Source organism: Temnothorax americanus, unplaced genomic scaffold, assembly GCF_048541705.1.
Source record: "Temnothorax americanus isolate GAGA-0224 unplaced genomic scaffold, ASM4854170v1 Scaffold2, whole genome shotgun sequence".
NCBI classification, from domain to species: domain Eukaryota; kingdom Metazoa; phylum Arthropoda; class Insecta; order Hymenoptera; family Formicidae; genus Temnothorax; species Temnothorax americanus.
Genome location: NW_027509338.1, coordinates 9,209,548 through 9,227,669, shown reverse-complemented (window position 1 = coordinate 9,227,669; position 18,122 = coordinate 9,209,548). Strand labels below are relative to the sequence as shown.

General features: G+C 34.6%; 2 protein-coding genes and 1 long non-coding RNA gene across 3 annotated transcripts in view; 1 reads left to right on the top strand and 2 right to left on the bottom strand.

Annotated features, from left to right (window-relative positions):
* The window catches only part of LOC143897140 (uncharacterized), a 164,407-nt gene that overhangs the window by 114,198 nt on the left and 32,087 nt on the right, over nt 1-18,122 (bottom strand). Inside the window, exon 4 of the long non-coding RNA XR_013256858.1 lies at nt 11,534-11,591. This is a non-coding gene — a long non-coding RNA (uncharacterized LOC143897140). The remainder of the gene's footprint in view (nt 1-11,533; nt 11,592-18,122) is intronic.
* On the top strand, nt 1,151-7,991 carry LOC143897164 (uncharacterized). The gene is made up of 3 exons (XM_077405551.1): nt 1,151-2,517; nt 6,141-6,357; nt 6,516-7,991. Exons 1-3 carry the CDS (start codon nt 2,049-2,051, stop codon nt 6,838-6,840), a joined length of 1,011 nt encoding a protein of 336 aa, XP_077261677.1. The 5' UTR covers nt 1,151-2,048; the 3' UTR covers nt 6,841-7,991.
* Nucleotides 14,124-17,485, bottom strand: LOC143896994 (uncharacterized). Its single transcript, XM_077405260.1, has 3 exons — nt 16,606-17,485; nt 16,078-16,166; nt 14,124-15,850 (listed from the first exon to the last, which is right to left on the bottom strand). Exons 1-3 carry the CDS (start codon nt 16,889-16,891, stop codon nt 15,080-15,082), a joined length of 1,146 nt encoding a protein of 381 aa, XP_077261386.1. The 5' UTR covers nt 16,892-17,485; the 3' UTR covers nt 14,124-15,079.

Below are 18,122 nucleotides of genomic sequence, written 5' to 3'. Positions count from 1 at the left end.
CTTTAGCGGCGATTGTTATGTAAAGCACACCCTATATATGCACCGCGCAGTTTCTCTCGTAACGTATCGAGACGAGAAGTACGTAGGCACCTACCTACCATTCCGCTCGTGAACCTACGTACAAAGAGAACGGGGTAACTTTTTGAAATTATCAACTGCGATTTCTAACTTGGATCATTTTTCGTCGAATAGAGACATGATTATGTAAAACGTAATTTCTATCGTACTTTGTTACTGAAATGTTACATTTTCTCGTGGCATTTTACTAATTTTTAAAAGAGTGTTAAGTTCACCCGCTTGTAATTTGCGTCAGATTTTAGGATATAATTTTATTTATAATTTTATAAGTCATATATTTTGATGTATGTATGTGTACTTTATATCTTATATATATTTTTCTGATTGTTCAAACATTTTATATAAAATTGCAAATTTTTTTTCTGATTTCTGTGATATAAATGACATAGATCGTCTAAAGTGGATTTTAGCTTCAGGCGTTACCATTGATAAATAATTATTTTTTATAAAAATAATTATATCATAAACATAATAATTAAACAAGAACGGTTGATGTAAAAAACGACAAAAAAACGAATGTTTATAGAAAATATAAATATCAAAATATAAATGTCAAACTATTTGAGAAACTATAAAATGATTATCATACTCTATAAACGGGATATCAGGTTCAATAGATTGATTTGATTGAATCTGTTAACTACTTTCCTAATGTGCTAACGCACGCTTTGATCAAATGCTAGTCTAAGTAATCACGAAGCATACATCAATAATGAAACTGTCGTCATGTATGACGACTGTGAGTGATTGCTTCGTCGCAAGAAGTTAAGCAGCCTTTTATCATCTTCGCTGACACGGATGACAAAACGAGAAAATCTCTAAAGTGCCCGTACGTTTCCGGCGGGGTCGATCGCGATGATCTAAAAATCCCCCGCGATCCCACTCCGCGGCAGAATCTTTCCCGCCTTGTGTCTCCGTCTGGATTGGCCACCGTGGAAAAGCGACGTCGCGGGAAAAGCCGTGGATTGGCCGTAGGGCGAGGCTTGCGTCGTGACGGAAGCGTCGCGTCCGATCGCACGTAGAATATCCAAAGCTCCACCTACCTCAGAACGCGCGGTATTCGCGCGTGCAAGCTCGCTTAGGAGAGCCGGGAACGAGAAAGTGGGCGACGAAAACAGTCCATTGAGCTCGTTAAGGAGAGAAGAAAAAGATCATTTCTATGACCTGCACACGAGACGGTGATCGATAGCTGATGAGAGGCGTCGTCGGAATCTGATAAGCGTTGAGCTTTATTTCTCGATGAACGGAGACAAAAGCGCCTCGAGTGAGATCATCTACGTGGAAGTAGAGGTCTTCGTGAAACAGAAAGAGAAGCGGAAGGAGAGAAGGGCGAGAAGTGGACGAAGCGTCTTTTAGGTGGGGGTTGGTCGAGTAAAAGAGGGAGGCTCTTCTCGAGGGAGGAAGGGAGAGCTGCGGGCTGAGTGTGGTAATTCGAAAAATAAGTCTCCGCGGGCGACAAGCACACTTGACCGAAGCACACTCGAATCAGAAGGGTCGAGCACTCGGGAATAACAATTAATAACGCCAGTCGGCCTACCAGCGATCCTCTGGCTGCTCGACGGCCTCCAGGGATTATGTGAACGCGGAAGACGCCTAACATTCGTCGGCCGATCCTCCGATCCAACGTGTCGACGACGGACAAGCGAGAATGGCAGCATGCGTGACAGCGTGACAGAGAAAATTTGACGTATGATCGTTCGATTTTTTTCGACAAGTTTATAAGGGTGAAAAAAAGTCCAAGTTTTTTGTGAAGAAAAGACAAGGTAGTGAAATTGCACGGTGAGAATCTATAACATGTGACGCGACGAGCTTTCTCGTGTGTGGACAATCAATGGTGATTGTAACTATGAGGAAAAAGATCGAAGAAGAAGAGAAGATCTGAAAGGAAAACATCAAGTGCATAGAAAGAACTGTTTCTCGAAGCAGCTGTCATTGTTGCGAGGTAGAGAACAGCAGCAAAGCACGGAGTGATGGAGGACGACAAACGCAGCGAAGCCTCGCCGAAACCCTCTCAACCGACCCCTTTCAGTATCGCTGACATCCTGAGCCGGAGAAACTCTTGCGCGAATTCGAAGAGATGCGACGTGGAAAAAATCCAGGCCGCCGTTTCCACGTCGATGAGAAGACACAATCGCGAGTACGAGCGCGTGGAGAACGAGCAGCTTGACGGAAGCTACGATCATGATCAGGTGATTCATTATCCGAGACTGCCCACCCCGGAGTTGAGCATGGCGCACGAGTTAGATATCTTGAGGAGAAACCTGGCGCAAGCGAACTTATCAAATTTCGGAGGCATCCCGCACTTGACCCAGGGAACATTCAAGAATCACTTCGAGACTCTGGGAAACCTGACGGCATATCAGCCTGTTAAGGAGCCGATGGAGACTTCTCATAGACAGCAAGACGAAGCCTTAGATATGAGTAAAAATAAATATCTAGGTACGTGATGCTACTCGCATGACTATATAAATTATCATGCATAATTCTGCAACAAAAAGCGCTTCGCGAATTTCTTTTCATTCTGGAGTAAAATGTCAAAATAATATTATGTATTTCAATTCTCCAGCATTAATTCTGCAATACTGAATTAAGTAAAATAATTTAATCTAACGGCAGTTGATAGATAATTTCACATGCATGCAATCACAAAATCGAATTTTCTTCCAAAAACTGAGATTGTTGTTAGCAGACTATAAAGTATCACATCGATCTACTGTTAATCGCGTCAAGTCTCAAGGAAAACAAAAACAATTTTTTCGGAAAAGTAGTTAAACCGATACATAATATATCACGAGCGAAAACAATATCTTAAAAGTCCTGGAAAATGGTGACCTGCCAAAGGATCTTGTATCGGGCACGCGAGGATGCGGGCTTAAGAGGTCATTTGAGCAGATACGCGCGTAACAGGCGAGCTCTTTTCAAGGGTTTTTAAAGTTAACCCGAGCGCAGATAACATAATTGAATGTAATTTTAGTAGCATAAGTGGCACTCGACTCGGCAGACGTCACGAGTACCGACTACTTCTTGCACTTGTTCGATCTCTGGCCACACTCTGTTCCTCTGTGCCTCAAGCACGCAAGGATTCGCGGATTACCTCCGTTTAGACTAAACCGTTTTAGATCAAGGTTACGATCGCTAACTATTTCCGAGGAAACGTTCGTGATTGATTTATTCGTGACAGATGTAGCGCTATGTGTTCCATATAGGATAGCAATAATTCTTAGTTAATCGTTTGCATCCGCTAGCACTATATACGCGCTGCGCTATTGCACGCAAATATAATGCACCATTATATTGCACCATAAAATAGTAATATCTTATATTTAATCAATTAAATTACTTTTTGTACCATATGCACGTTATGTACTACACGCAAGATAAAGATAGTTTAGCTTTGCATCCCCCTCTGTCCATTTTTTCGTAATATTCGCCCTCGTTATTGATACGAAAGTATAGAATTACGTGGTTGAATAGTGTTATCTTAGTATGAAGGTAAACAGATACTCTCCCTCGGACTGACTGCTTTGTGAAATCAATCATGATTAACAGCATTCATGATAGAATGCGTGTACGCAGAATTTTTATTTTGTATTCCTTTGTAATTGTTAAAAGATAAAAACATTCTTCAGCATTTAGGATATAAAATTCTAATCGTTATTCACCATAACCAATTAATGTCTTCACCCTGGATTTATTATAGCAAATTATTATATGTATTAAAATGTGATAAAATTGAAAATATTTTATAACTTTGATCCTACAATTGCACATATTGCAAAGAAGAAAACGATACGAAATGATTTAGAAAACCCTTCGATAAGCCTCGATTTACAGTAGTTTCAGGATGCGTTAATAGAAGGATTAATTTATAGGAAATACTGTGGGAAAAACGTATCTAGTTTTTAAGAAACATCTCTTTTCTTTGTATCTTTAATTTATTGGAGAATACAAATACGCGAAATATCTCTGCGAGTCTAAAAGATATTTTTAATAGCTCGCGCGTTTGACCTCTTTCTTTCGCTGAACTTAATCGCTATCAGGTCTTCAAGAGCCGATCTCTCCCCTTGCCAAACATTACGTGGTTCAATCATATGATAACATGCTTACGCGCAATCAGTTGTACAAAACAATAGGTATCGAGTTTATGAAAAGCATTAAAATATATAAACATGCCTGAGGTATAACAAAGAAAAGCTTTTCTACAATATGTCATGTAAAATTTTATTTAATTATCAAGATAAGTTGTGTAAAGATAGCACTAAATATAAAATAAACATTACGAAAAAAAGAAAGAGAGAGCCATACTCTTAAGCGAAGAATCGTCACCTGAAACCGTACGATAGTATATTGTTTGCAACGGCTCGAGGGTGAAGAGGTAGACACGAGCTGGCACCGATTCAAGGTGCACTCAGAAAATTACGAGTCCACTTTCAAGGGGAAATCTCTCCAGTCATTTAATATGATAATGGATAGTCGAAAGAATATTGTCGTTGTCGCGACAAATTGTTCTTAACCACTTATTACGGTAATATATAACTGAGAAAATCCTTCCCGATTTTCGCGTCCTTTTCCATCGCGACGGAGGAGTCGAAAAGTGTTTTTAGTGGTTTCGAAGGATCATCGATGTAATCGGAGTAAATCGACGCCACTTGCTTGCCTGGAACTGAACTCTCGATATAGACTCGATATAAACATCCATAGGATGTTTGACGAGCAACGAAGGATGGACGCATTAGCCGGACGAGATGGCATCTAGTCGACGTCGAAAGTGATCAAATATAGATCTCTCTAAATGCTCCGCGTCTCCTGCTGACCACCGACGATAAACATTGACGTAGGATGAGCGTTTCGAGCGCGAAATAATTATGATACTGTTGGAGAACTTCGCGAATTATTCGCGAATACTCTCAGATTTTAGAAAAATTTAGCAAATTTTTTTCTGTATTAAATTAAAATGTATAGAAGCATTGATTTCTTCTTTGAACACGATATTTTATTGATAAAATTATTACGACTCTAGGAGAGTCATCATTTCTACACTAAAAATAACATTTTTTTACATATCGAAATATTAACTGTTTATTGACTAGATGAGATTAATAAACTTGATAAATTATTTTATCATATTTTTGAGAAATCGTTTAAAATCGAATTAATTGAATCGTCTTTGCGAAGAAAAATGCTCGAAAAAAAAATTTTAGCTTTACATCGAAATAAATTTTCGAAAAAATAGTTTATTCAAGATTTATTATTTTCAGTTTCAAATCCGTGAAAATTTCCTCATATTAATATGAATAAAAAAAATCTACAAATATACTTTAAAATATACTTAAAAATTAAAGCAAGCTATATTATTATATTCATTGTCAGTAATATAATTAATTTTTATTATCTTGTTTAAAAAGTTATACGTTATTTTTCGTTCATAATAAGGGGTACGCATCGCAAAGTAGCGGATCAAGCGCGTTGCCAAGTAGAAGAAGCTAGTCTGATCTGCAATACGATTGTACTCTAGTGCCACCGGTTAAACTTAGAGGAGAATTACCGCGGAACAGAAGCGTAAACATGTCGGAGTAGCGAGTACATGTGTTAATGTTTGTACGAGACATCAAAAGCAACGAGGTTCTCTCTCGCTCTTTCTCCCTCCGATCGTTCACCGTCTCTATGGCTGCTCGCTGATGGTTACTCCGACTTTCGAACTAAACGATTGCTTTACGGTATAGTTGCAGATTCTCGCGCAAATCCAAATATTTATCCGCAAACGAATTTGAACGGCAAGCTTGCGTTATTTGAAAAATGAGACTTCACCGTTCGTCGATATGCAAAAGCTTAAAAGCTCTGTTCTTCTTATAAATTATTTACAATACTAACAAATTTATAGACATACATTAGAATGCGTTAAGTTCTGATAAATGTAATATAAATGATAAAATTGAAATTATATTAAAGTTATGATAAAAACTTTATTTTTAAGCCTCTATTAATTTAAAGTTTCCCCACACAGCGCAAACAATAGATCGCAATTTTATTTATGAAATGAAGTTCATTCGCCTATCTTACAGATGAGGCGGAGGACGATACGTACGAGTCGCAAAATTCAGGTCAAAGTTTGCAGAACAGAAAAAAGCGCAGCAGGGCAGCATTCTCGCACGCACAAGTCTATGAACTAGAAAGGAGATTCGCCGCTCAAAAATACCTGTCGGGTCCGGAAAGAGCAGATTTAGCGCGTGGCTTAAAATTAACGGAGACACAAGTCAAGATCTGGTTTCAGAATCGACGGTGAAATCTTTGTTTTACACCTTTCAATATATTCCTTGATTTAATATGAAAGTTTTGAAAAATATGAATCTGAAAAAGTAAATTTTGTCGACTTTCTTAAAAAAAATATTTCTTTCCTTTCCAATTACGATTTCATTGATTGTCGTTAATGACTTCAGGTATAAAACCAAGCGGCGCCAACAGCAGGAATTGGGCGCCCTCGTAAACTCGGGAAGCGCCAGGCGTGTGGCTGTACGCGTCCTGGTACATCCGGATGAGCATCTGAGGGGATTACCTCTTCGTGGTTCCGGACAACTTCCCGGGCAAATGTCGAGCCCGCAGATTCATCCCGCGAACAAAGCGCTCGGCGGTTTCCCGTATTATTGTCTACCGTATCACCCGCTACTCTGCCCACCCCTACATGCCACCCATGTTCAGGTACAAAGCCCGATCACACGCGATTTCGATCCAAATCAAATTTCGAAGATCAAAGACGAGAAGTGAATGACAGACATCTCTCTCGAAGTACCAATAATTATTCCATGTCTAAACGAAGATGATGGTATTTCAGAGAATGATGCAAAATATTATCATTTACAGAATGATACTTTTCAGATAGAAATATTGTGAGAAGTGTTGAAAACACTTTTTTAGAAAGTTTATGATTTTGTCTGAGAAATCAATTGAAGGACTTAGGCAATATGCTCAATTATATGAAAATCATACATGTATAAAATTTTTAGAATGTTTTTATTTATTATACGACTTCGATCAAAAAGCATATTTGTATTTTTTATATAGAATATAGAATCAAAAAATGTTTGAAATTTGACTATACCTATACCTATAAATGTTATTAATAACTTATAATACTTTTTAATAGCTTATTTGTAAAATATACTGCAATTTAACACATTATTTCTAAGTCTTTCAATTGCATTTTGATCTTCACACACTTCACATGTGCATAAAAAGTATCTTCTTCAGAATTACATTAACACACATAAATAACCGGATTTATCAATCATCTTATAGCTGTCTGAAATCATCGCGCGCGTATTTATTACATTTATTATAATTCAATGGCGTTATAAAAACGATCGTGTAAATTAGTCTGTAAATAAATGTATAAAACATGAAATATTAAGTCATCTGTATATTTTCTTCTGTTATCTGAGGTATCAAACTTCAACCTTGAAAAGAAAAGTAAAATTTTTAAATCAAATTAGCCTAATAATTTTATTAGCTTCTTATTCTTTTCTTATTATTAGCTTCTTATATTAGCTTCTAATCTTTTGACGTTTTTAAACTTCAAAGTTTCATATCTCGAAATGAAGAAAAATAAAGATGATGTGCACAACTACCATATAATATAAAAAACCAAATCATCATGCTTTTTATCTTGATCGAGAGAATATTGTCTGACGTAGAAATTACGGCGGAGCACGATTCTTAAAATGGAAATAGGAAACGTGTTCCTCAAATTACTAACGGAATATGTGCAATTAGTAGCGGAACGTGTGTAATGTAAAATGAATTAAATATATAATGCTAATTAAATTTGTTTAACATGCGCTATGCATGTATCATGTTCAAGTTCAATTTATTGTTTAAGAGTACAGATGCGTAAATGTCTTTAAATATATGTATATCGACCAGGATTTATCGTGAAAGTTTTCTCTTTGAAATTCCCTTCCTTCCCCAGAGTCCTTTCTCTCCATCTCGAAAAAAAATACAAAGTTGCAGGTAGAAAATGGAGTTTTCTTAATGATATTGCAACTGATTTTCTCATAAGAGTTTTAATGGCTGTGTCTGGGTGGGCCCAGCAGACATCAGATATGTTTATTCAGGAGACGGAGACGAGCAGGCTTAACCGACGGACGAGAAAAAATCTAGATCTGACACTCATCTGTTGTAAATAAAAGTGTTACATTGCCCTCACCGAAACGCTTTTTACATCCCCCCGCCGTGTACATTCTTATACGAGACGGTTTCCGAGTGTCAAGGAATTAGTAGTTTTTAATTTATTTGTTTAGATTTCTTAAGTTCTAATTGCATGTGTATACACAACAAATAAACAAGATATCTTTACAATAGATACATACGCGCGATAGATATCTGTAAAGATATCTAATTGAATACTTTATGAAAAATAAGATAAAGTAACAAATAATTAAAAAAGTAATAATTTTGTACACGGATAGTTAAATAAATAAAAAAAATTTTAATTTTGGCAAGCAACAGAAAAGCTCTCAGATCGTCTATCATCCATTTGGTTCGTAATTCGTATTTTTGGCATTTCTGAGTATCAACAAACTATAGTGGTCGGCACATTTTTCATGACGCAAGCCGCAAATTATTACGATGAGTTTTGCGTGGCACTAACAGCAACTGTACATCGACACAAGGCCTCATTTAGCGCAAGAGCATTATGGCTTTACAATGTTTAGAACTGTTCTAAACGAAGCATAATGGACTGCAGAAACGACTATGAAGTCTATACAGCCCCACTAACTTTCCGTCGCGTACGTTTAAACTATCAGCACAGATTACGGGTAGAAGTCGTCGCGTTAATTGTTGCAATCAACATATTGTTCCAATCTTTTGATACAAATAAACAGACTCTTTCAACAATACTACAAATCCCCACTTAGCTTGTGAGACTAATTGTAAATTGCTAAATAAAAAATTATAAAAATAAAATAAATCAAGTGCAAAACGCGTCCAATTAAATAGGTCTATTAATAAAACGGAAACGATATAAAAAATAATTTTACTCTCGAATTTATTCTCTATTTTTCATTTTTGAAAAACTAAGATCATATTGTTATTATAGAAAAATAATGTTATTATTGACTGGCAATGTTTAATCATTGGAGGTGAGTATTTAACCATTATGAAATCTATATTAAAACCTAAAATATATTAGTTCAGAATACAACAAACCATTTTCAATCCTTAATTCAGGATTTTGCTATTGAAGGTAACAAGCTCACAATTTGAAGCAGAAGTACATTCGTTCGAGTGCACCAATGGACTTGTCCCGTAAAACAAGAAAGGAACGATTTAACGCTCAATCAACCGACGAAAGCTAATTTTCATTAGCTGTTAATAGCGCAAGACCACCCTCTCCCTTGATCACCCTCTATGGCTCTACACCTTAACCCCTCGCTTCACCGTTCTCCAAACGCTCGTCTTTCGTTTGTTACGAGAAAGCTTCGCGCGTTAAATAAATGGTATGGAATAGAAACTTGCAAAGTTAACGCAGAATCTATCTGTTAAATAATAAAATACTTACTCTATTATATATATATATATAACGCAGTTATATATAATATATATAATACATTTGAAAGTAATTATTAAAACTCATTATTTAAATTTTCCGTTTGCCATCATAAAAAAGTGCTATAATAAAATATTTTAATTTTTAAACATTTTTAAGTTTAAATTATTTTAATTTTTTTGGTGCATTAAAGATACTTACGTAAAAATTCTTCTGTCTCTCATAATAAAAAAATATTTATTTATTGCAGTTTTCTATATTTGGTAATTATTATTTTGTAATTATTGATACTATAAATTGTTGGATATTATAATGTTGAATTGTTGGACCAGCTATTGGATATATCATGTTTTTATAATTATATCGTCGATTTCTCTTTTAAAGTAAATTTCCTAACACTTGCATGGTCTTTGTTAAGAATTTGCAAGGATTTAAATTATTTTTAAATTTCTTTAGTTCAAGAACTCGTTTCAATACTCAAAAGATAAAATTTCAAAGAAAAGCTAAAGATATCTTTTCAATATTTCTAACTAAATATATTCTCTACATTTCAATGAATTTGTAGATAAGTATACCGAGATTCAGATTTACACTGCAAAAAAATTATCAACGCGAGATCAATTTGAATCTCATTTAAAAAAATCATACTCAAAGAGGACAATTCAGCCGTTCGAGGCTACATACCGGCCATTATCAATTTTGCACGAACCATTTGCGTGCAAGGTAAAAAATTCTGACTTTTTCAAGCGCCTGCGGTATCTCTTACAATGGATGTAAATCGAATGATCAAATTTAAAAGTATAATCCAGACCTTTTTCTACATAAAACATGACTTGTAATATTTTACGGATCTCGTTAGATATATTTTTAAGACAGATTATTAAAAGATACATTTTAACTTGCAATCGTTGAAACAAAAAAGCTGTAGAGAGATATAACAGGCTCTCTTAACTAAATAAAACAAGTGTACGATGTAAATCTGATTTCGCCACCCCCTCGAAGTAAACGCAATTGCCGGTTCCAAGTTTGAGATTTCAGTCGTTACTTTCGTCTCTGTCGTCACTTTTTCCTACCTCTCTTATATACCATTCTTCCGACTTCTGACACGCGTTTCAATTGGGATGGTTGCCAAGGAAACCTAGGAGCCGGAGTGTCACATGGACTATTGAAGACGTTAAAGGGGACACCTCTCCATTTCGCAGAAAACATTCGAAACGCGTTAGAGACGAATATGATTTACGAGTCTAACGTGAATTTTTAAATATTAAATATCGCATATCACTTCTTTATATTTCTAGATAAATTACATTTTCTTTTATATGTACATAAGATCGAGTGTTTTAACTGATCGGAAAAATAAAGCAACTTAATATATAACTTGTGATATCGAGATTGAATTAACATAAATAATGTTTCTTTTTTGTTTTCAGAATACAAAGAAAATCGCTGCATGAAACACCGCTGATTGAACTAATTTTCTCCCATCTCCGCAAATCATCTTCTTATTAAATCGAAAATAAAATAAAATTATATTTTATTAACTTTTTTAGTTTAGCATGCGTTCTTATTTAATCTCACATGTGCGAAAATATTTTCTTTTTCTCGATCATCGATGCCTGCTCTACTTTGTAGATTTGCGGAGATGGGAGAAAATCAGTTCGAGTACATCGCGCAGATCATCAAGCGAGTATAACGACGCTTGAAGTCTACCAAGAAGAACTTATCGAGCGAACTACGGAGGGAACCGTTTCCTCCGCTTTTCCGGCATTTCAAAGAAGCAATTTAGCGATTTTTCGTGGCAAAGCGCCGTCGAGGAAAATTGGCGTACGAGCGGCCAATCAGCGGTGTTTCATGCAGCTGACACGACTCAAAGAAATTCTTTCAAATATTTCATAGGTTTCTCGTACTTACGAACTACGAGGACAGCTAGCTTACTGCCACTACCTTCACCAGCGACTTTCTTTGTATTCTGAAAACAAAAAGAAACATTATTTGTGTTAGTTCAATTTCACAAGTTATATATTAAGTGCGTAATGTCACGTGTAATTTAATTGCATGGATATAAATGGCAGAGCAGTTAATACATTTTATAAAGAAAATATAAACTATAAAAATTTAAAATAATGAATAAAATTTAAAACAATAATAAACAATCATTGAGAACAACCCTCGCCAATATTTTATTGATTTAAACGTACAATATGTATAATGTTCCTTGAAAAGAAATAAGACTTATATATTAAAAAGAAACACATATATACCTAGTACCTAGTATATATACTTTAATGTTATTAAATGTGTATGTAGAGATATATATTTTATAACATTTGTTTATAGAGATATATATTTTAACATTTTGGAAATGTCTTTTGTAACAAAATATAGAGTGCAGGACATGCCAATAGTAAAAAGTATCGACTGAGAATGACTGTTTCATAGGTTGGTAAATCAGATATTTAGGCTTGTGAGTTTCTGAGAGAGGCGATTTCACATCCCTTGATCTCTCCAGCGTTCTTAGTGCAAGCGACAAACGGTTATAGTTTCACGCACGGTAAAGCAGAATTCTCTACGACAATAAACGCATATTTCTTTTTTAAATAAATTGCTCACAATTATAACTTTAGATAAATTTCGTAAAAATTACACATTATTCCTTAGTGAAAAAGACGTCACATTGAATTCAATAATTTCGCTATACGTTTATAAATAATTATTAAAATAAAGGCTGATTGTGAGTGTGGAAGCATTTTCAAAAAAATAATTTTATATTTCTAGTAACTTTAACAATAATTTTTTAATAGTTGTATAGTTAGAAAATACCTAAAAATTGCAAAAAAAGTAATATTTCAGATTACTAGATAATAATGTCATTCTTTTTAATTTTTAATCTGTTTCAATTAATATAAATCAGCAATATTCAGAATAAAGTAAACACAATTTGATTTTTAACACAAAATTAGATATTTATGTTAATGTTTCGTATCTTATGGTCAACTTTATTAATTATATTAATACAAAATGCAACAAGTAGGTTTTCCTGTTTCGCAACCCTTTTCTAATTTTTTAATGTCGAGATGATTAATGTGATCTGTATGTAAAAAAAACCCCCCATTTATAACTAAAGTCATCTGATTTGCGTATAGACATTGGCTCTTTTATGCATATGCTCATCTATTTGCACAGCGTCGCGTGCTTTCTCTCTTGGGACTTCGCGCAAACGTTCGTCGCGGTCCCCCTTTGGCTTACAAGCAAATAGGATCAAATTTCTATGTTGAACGTTTCGTGATTGATTATCTGAATACATGATATCGTAATGGAACCGTGCTGATCACAGGACATAGATATACGGTGCATGTGGAGTGATGCATTGATGCATCGACGTTATAAGTTTGAGAGAAATGCGAGAAACATATTTAATGCACAAAAGGATTAGTTTATTTAACCTCCAAAAATTAACAACGATCTAATTCTGAATACATGGCACGAGAATTAAATGATTCAATAAGAAAATTAACCAACTTCTACTTTCGTGTTTTCCGATGAAAGTTTCATCGAAATCTTCATCTCTTTTATGCTACATAAATTGTTTATCTTTTTCGTGTAGACAACATATATCGATGAGACGGATCGTACGGATTAATTTATCTCCCCAAATTGGAACCCCTATCGCAAGTGCGGCTATATAATAGGTGGATGTCTGGAACGGGATTGTGGTGCAGGTTGCATTTCGTTTAGGTAGATACAATGCGGCCACGTGAGTCTTATAAAATTAACAGTGACATTCTTATCGGCTCGTTCCCATGGCTCTTTATGGCACCAGTAGCACCATGAACGCGATTACACTGATGTAAATCGTCTACGTGGGCAGCACTTGACTGCCAGATGACCCGTCGTGTTCGCGCGATAACCCAAAAGACGCCCATGGCTTCGCTCAAGCTGTCAGAACTTACCTATTTATAAATGCCATTTCGCCATATTTCCGTATCGAACCGCGAACTCACAAGAGGCATCTGGATCAAATTTAATTCGGCGGAAATCGACATCGATCGTAAATATACGAGGCATTCAAGTAAATGCATTAGTAGCAAATACGTCACGTAAATAACATGCGTTTGATTTCTTATAATAACAACTATAATAATAACAATTTTATTGAGTAATGATAATAGAACAGTAGAAAATAAAAGAAAACGGTAGAAAATAATGTGATTGCAAACAAAGCCGAGGTAGCAGTTGATGATTCGATGCCGAAATTTAATAAACGTTGAATTCTTTAAAATCATTATTTCTTCATGGTATACTTATGTCAATCGATAAACTTGATTGCAAAATTTATTTTGCTTAATATAAAAATTACATTTTTTAAAACAAGATAACAATTTAATCTGTTACTAAATATATGATTTTAAACCTTGTGCTCTTCTGGGGTATCTTCTTACTTATAAATAATTATAAAAAAGAAATTAATGATTCTAAAATTAGCCCCATGTCAAATGTAAAACTTTATTTAAGAGTCATAAAATAATTCTCTATAAGTGTAGTACAGAAAAAATACAATACTTTCACATATTTGTGTTACATGTTTAATAGAAAACTGAACATTTCTCGTAACTTGACAATATACACAATTCTGTTCCTATTCAGCAAAATACCATCTGAACAAAATTTATTGCACAACTAGCGTCTGCACTTGAAAGTCAGAGGAAAAAACTTTCCGAGGCACATAACATACGCGGAAAAGTGCTCGATGTTTCCGCAAAGGCCACTTGAAGCAATTTCCGCTCCCTTGCACGCCGCGTTATTATTTCAAAGGGAAAACCTTAGCTAACTAAAAAACAGCTGCCAATATCGTAAGCTTATTTTTTAGTGTATTTCTAACGTTAGCGTTACTCGGTTATGTATATGTATAATAATTAAAGAATACATCTTTGATTAATTTCTTTGGTGTATTATTTCTTTTTTCAACGTTAGTTATCCTTTGCCAAGAATCAGCAATTTAATTTAACGTCGAATTATTAACCTAATGTTTTCTAACTTCTTAAATAAATGATATAAAGGATTGATGAGAATATCTCACCCATTTATGTTACACACGTGCGTAAAAAATATCGTATACATAATATAAAAAGATAAAAATATAATCCATCTCGGGAACTCCATTCTCGGGTGTTAAATTATTTTTTATCAATCATTGTATCGATTCTAAATTAATCAATAATCGACATTAATAATTAGATTGATAATAAAATTTGAATATTTATTGATAAATGTAAAATTCTTTTCAGAAGCACATAATTAATTGGCTATTTAAAAGAATTCAAGTGATGACTTAATTAGTTGCTAAATCTAAATTGTTTTTATCAACAGAATCACTGTAGATCCGAAGACATAAACTGTAATGCAATTTTAATTATTTAAAATTTTCACATCAGATATATAATTCTCTTTCGAGTGCACCTACCACAATCGCTGCAGATTTTGATCCATAGGTACCTGCTCCATATAATTCACATACTGCATTTGGTAATTGGTGGGAGCAATGTAATTTGAAAACCCATACTCGCCATTAGAGACATCCATAGACATCCGCCTATCAGTCATAAGCTGTTTGTTGTCGGGCTGAACAGTTTTCAGATCTGGATATGACACGGTTTCGTTGACGTTCGCGCATGTCTTAAATTCCGTCTTGATCAATCGATTGCAATCGTGCACATTCGGCGGAGCTTCCGTCACGAAATTGTTCCTGTATTCTGGAACGTGCTGCCTGTCCGGCATGTCGTTGAGGCTTGATCTTCCCGGCATCTCTGAATTTATTTCCGATTTGTATTCCGGGCTAATATTGGAGTCAATCCTCACTTCGTTTGAGTTAGACCTGAAATCCGGACTGAGACGAATATCGTTTGTCCTAAAGTCCGTTTGTATCGGAGCGCTTAAATCCGATCGGATATTCGGCCAGTAAGGTGCGTTGTAGGACTCTTGTACATTGGGTTTGCCATCCTTGATGAGGATCGGCACGGCGATCTTTTTCAACGGTTGATTCTTCATGTTCTGTGCCTGCAGCTTCTCGGCGTCCTCGATCCGGGCGCGTTTGTTCTTATATCGCCGATTCTGGAACCAAATCTTTACTTGAGTGCTGGTTAACTTCAGGGTCTGGGCCAACATTTCTCTCTCAGGTGCGCTCAGATATCTCTGCTGCTTGAATCGCTGCTCCAGTTCATAAACTTGTGTCTGCGAAGTGGATTATGGGGTTATTTATAATTTAGCGCTTTGCGCTAATTTATTTTTAATATTTTATTTTAAGCGTAATGTCTATGATTTTTTACAAAAAATAATTTTAAATTGGAATTAAGCCTGTAAATAAAATCATTTTTATAAAATCATTTTACTAAATTCCTATCCAAATAAAATTAAACAATTTTAAATTATTTATTAAACGTAAAAAAGATCAAACCTACTTGCGAGAACAACACTCGTGGCTTCCGCTTCGTTCTTTTACCAGATTGACTTTTGCGCAGTTCTGTTTTGCTGGACGTAACAATATTACCTAAAAATAATTTACATAGATATTATTTTATCAAAGAATTTATTACTAAATTTTTATCAATAAAACTAAATAAAGAAAGTATAAAACATTTGAGAAGTAATTCTTTTATGTGAATTCTAAAACATCAGAATTTTTTCATAATTCATCCTTTAACACAATATTTGTTTCTTATAAATTAGCACTATGTAATGATAAAAAAAATTTAAAAAATGCAAGTATTTACTGCAACAATTTGTAAAGAAACCGTGATATGGAAAATCTTATCTGTAAATCATTTTTCATTACTTTCGTGTAATAAAGATCACCATAAAATACAAGAATAAGAAACAAATCTTAATATATATAATTTCATGTTATATAATTATTATTGAATAATTACAAATCATGAAAAAATGACATATTTCTAAATCAAACTTTTATAAAGTAAAGGGATACTTACCATCTTCAGTAATAGAAGTCTCTTGATACGGCGGTACCACCTGACTCAATTGGTGAACGTGGTTGAGATCCGAGTAATGTTGATAGCTAGGCATCGGTTGATCCTTAAATTTGTCCATTTCCCAATTGTTTTCTGGGACAACGTTGTATGAATAATACTCTTGATGCACATGTTGTTGTTGAGCTTGATTTTGATGATGCGCGTAACAATCCATGACGCCAAGTTGCTGATCTTCACTGAGAATATCACGAACGCTGAACGGAGTCGACACCGAAGAGGACAACATTCTAAAGCATTTTTCGATTTTTAATCGAGTCACTCGTGATGAGTCGAATGTCACTTTGTCAGAAAAAATTCTCGACGCATTGTATTTCTCCTTAAACGAATCTCGTCTTTTTAAGTCAGCAACTAAAGTCTTACTTTGCAGAGCTTGGAAACTCGCTACACCATCGCGATTCAATTGTTTAATCGTATTCTGATGATTATTTCTTTAAATTTTAATTTAATAAATGTTCAAATTAGTTTCTCTCTCTTCGTGGAAATCTTGATAGCTTCGTTAACTGTCAAACTTGATTGCAAATTTATATATTTATCAAGAGTCAAATTCACGCACAGAAATCTTGATAGTGCGCTCACGTTGCGAACTGTCAATTTAATTACGAAGCCGCGAAGAGACTTCCAAATTTGTACGTGGAAGTCTTAAAAATTTGTTCGTGTTCTAATCAACTATCAAAATTTGATATCAGCACACGACAAGACAAACACGTCACTGCGTCCAACGGTACATACAGTATCTGTAAAATTAGCGAGAGCAACGAATAGTCGTTTATCGATGCACTATCCCTGTTTCGGGGGATGGTCACGGTTGAGTGGTCGGGTCGGAGGGCAGACGTATAATGTGACTTGGTCTTGCAAGGGAGTCAAGTGTTGGTCCCGTCGCACAGGAACGTCATGGCTATATAATACACTGATGTGAGTGTGAGGATGCGTTGGTGTACGACTAAAGATTTTCACTACTACAGTTACGTACAATTTTAACGGTAACTATATGTGTTGAAATTTTTACGGAATAATTCATTGGAAAATATATCATTATTTTAAATTACGTAAATGTTGTAATAATATTTCTGGATTAACATTAGAAGATATTAATTCTTCAAGTGACTTTTAAATATACATATGTACATTAGAATAAATCTTATAAAACGAATAATAAGAATTATTATAAATGTTTTAGATACCACAGATTTTTAATTCAACAGTGATTTAGGAGAGAGAATATTACTAAAATTTTAAATAAATAAATTTTTGAGCAGCTTTTTATAATTTTTCACAATTGTGTGATGCAGAATATAAATACAGATTTAAATTTTATATAAGTTTATTTTTTTTTTAAATCACGAAACATTTTAAATCAAAATTGATTTATTATTCAAGCAGTTGAATCAACTTTAATTGGCTGATTAAAAAACGTTGGGCTTTCAATTCTTCTTGACAGAAATCGTATAAAAACCACA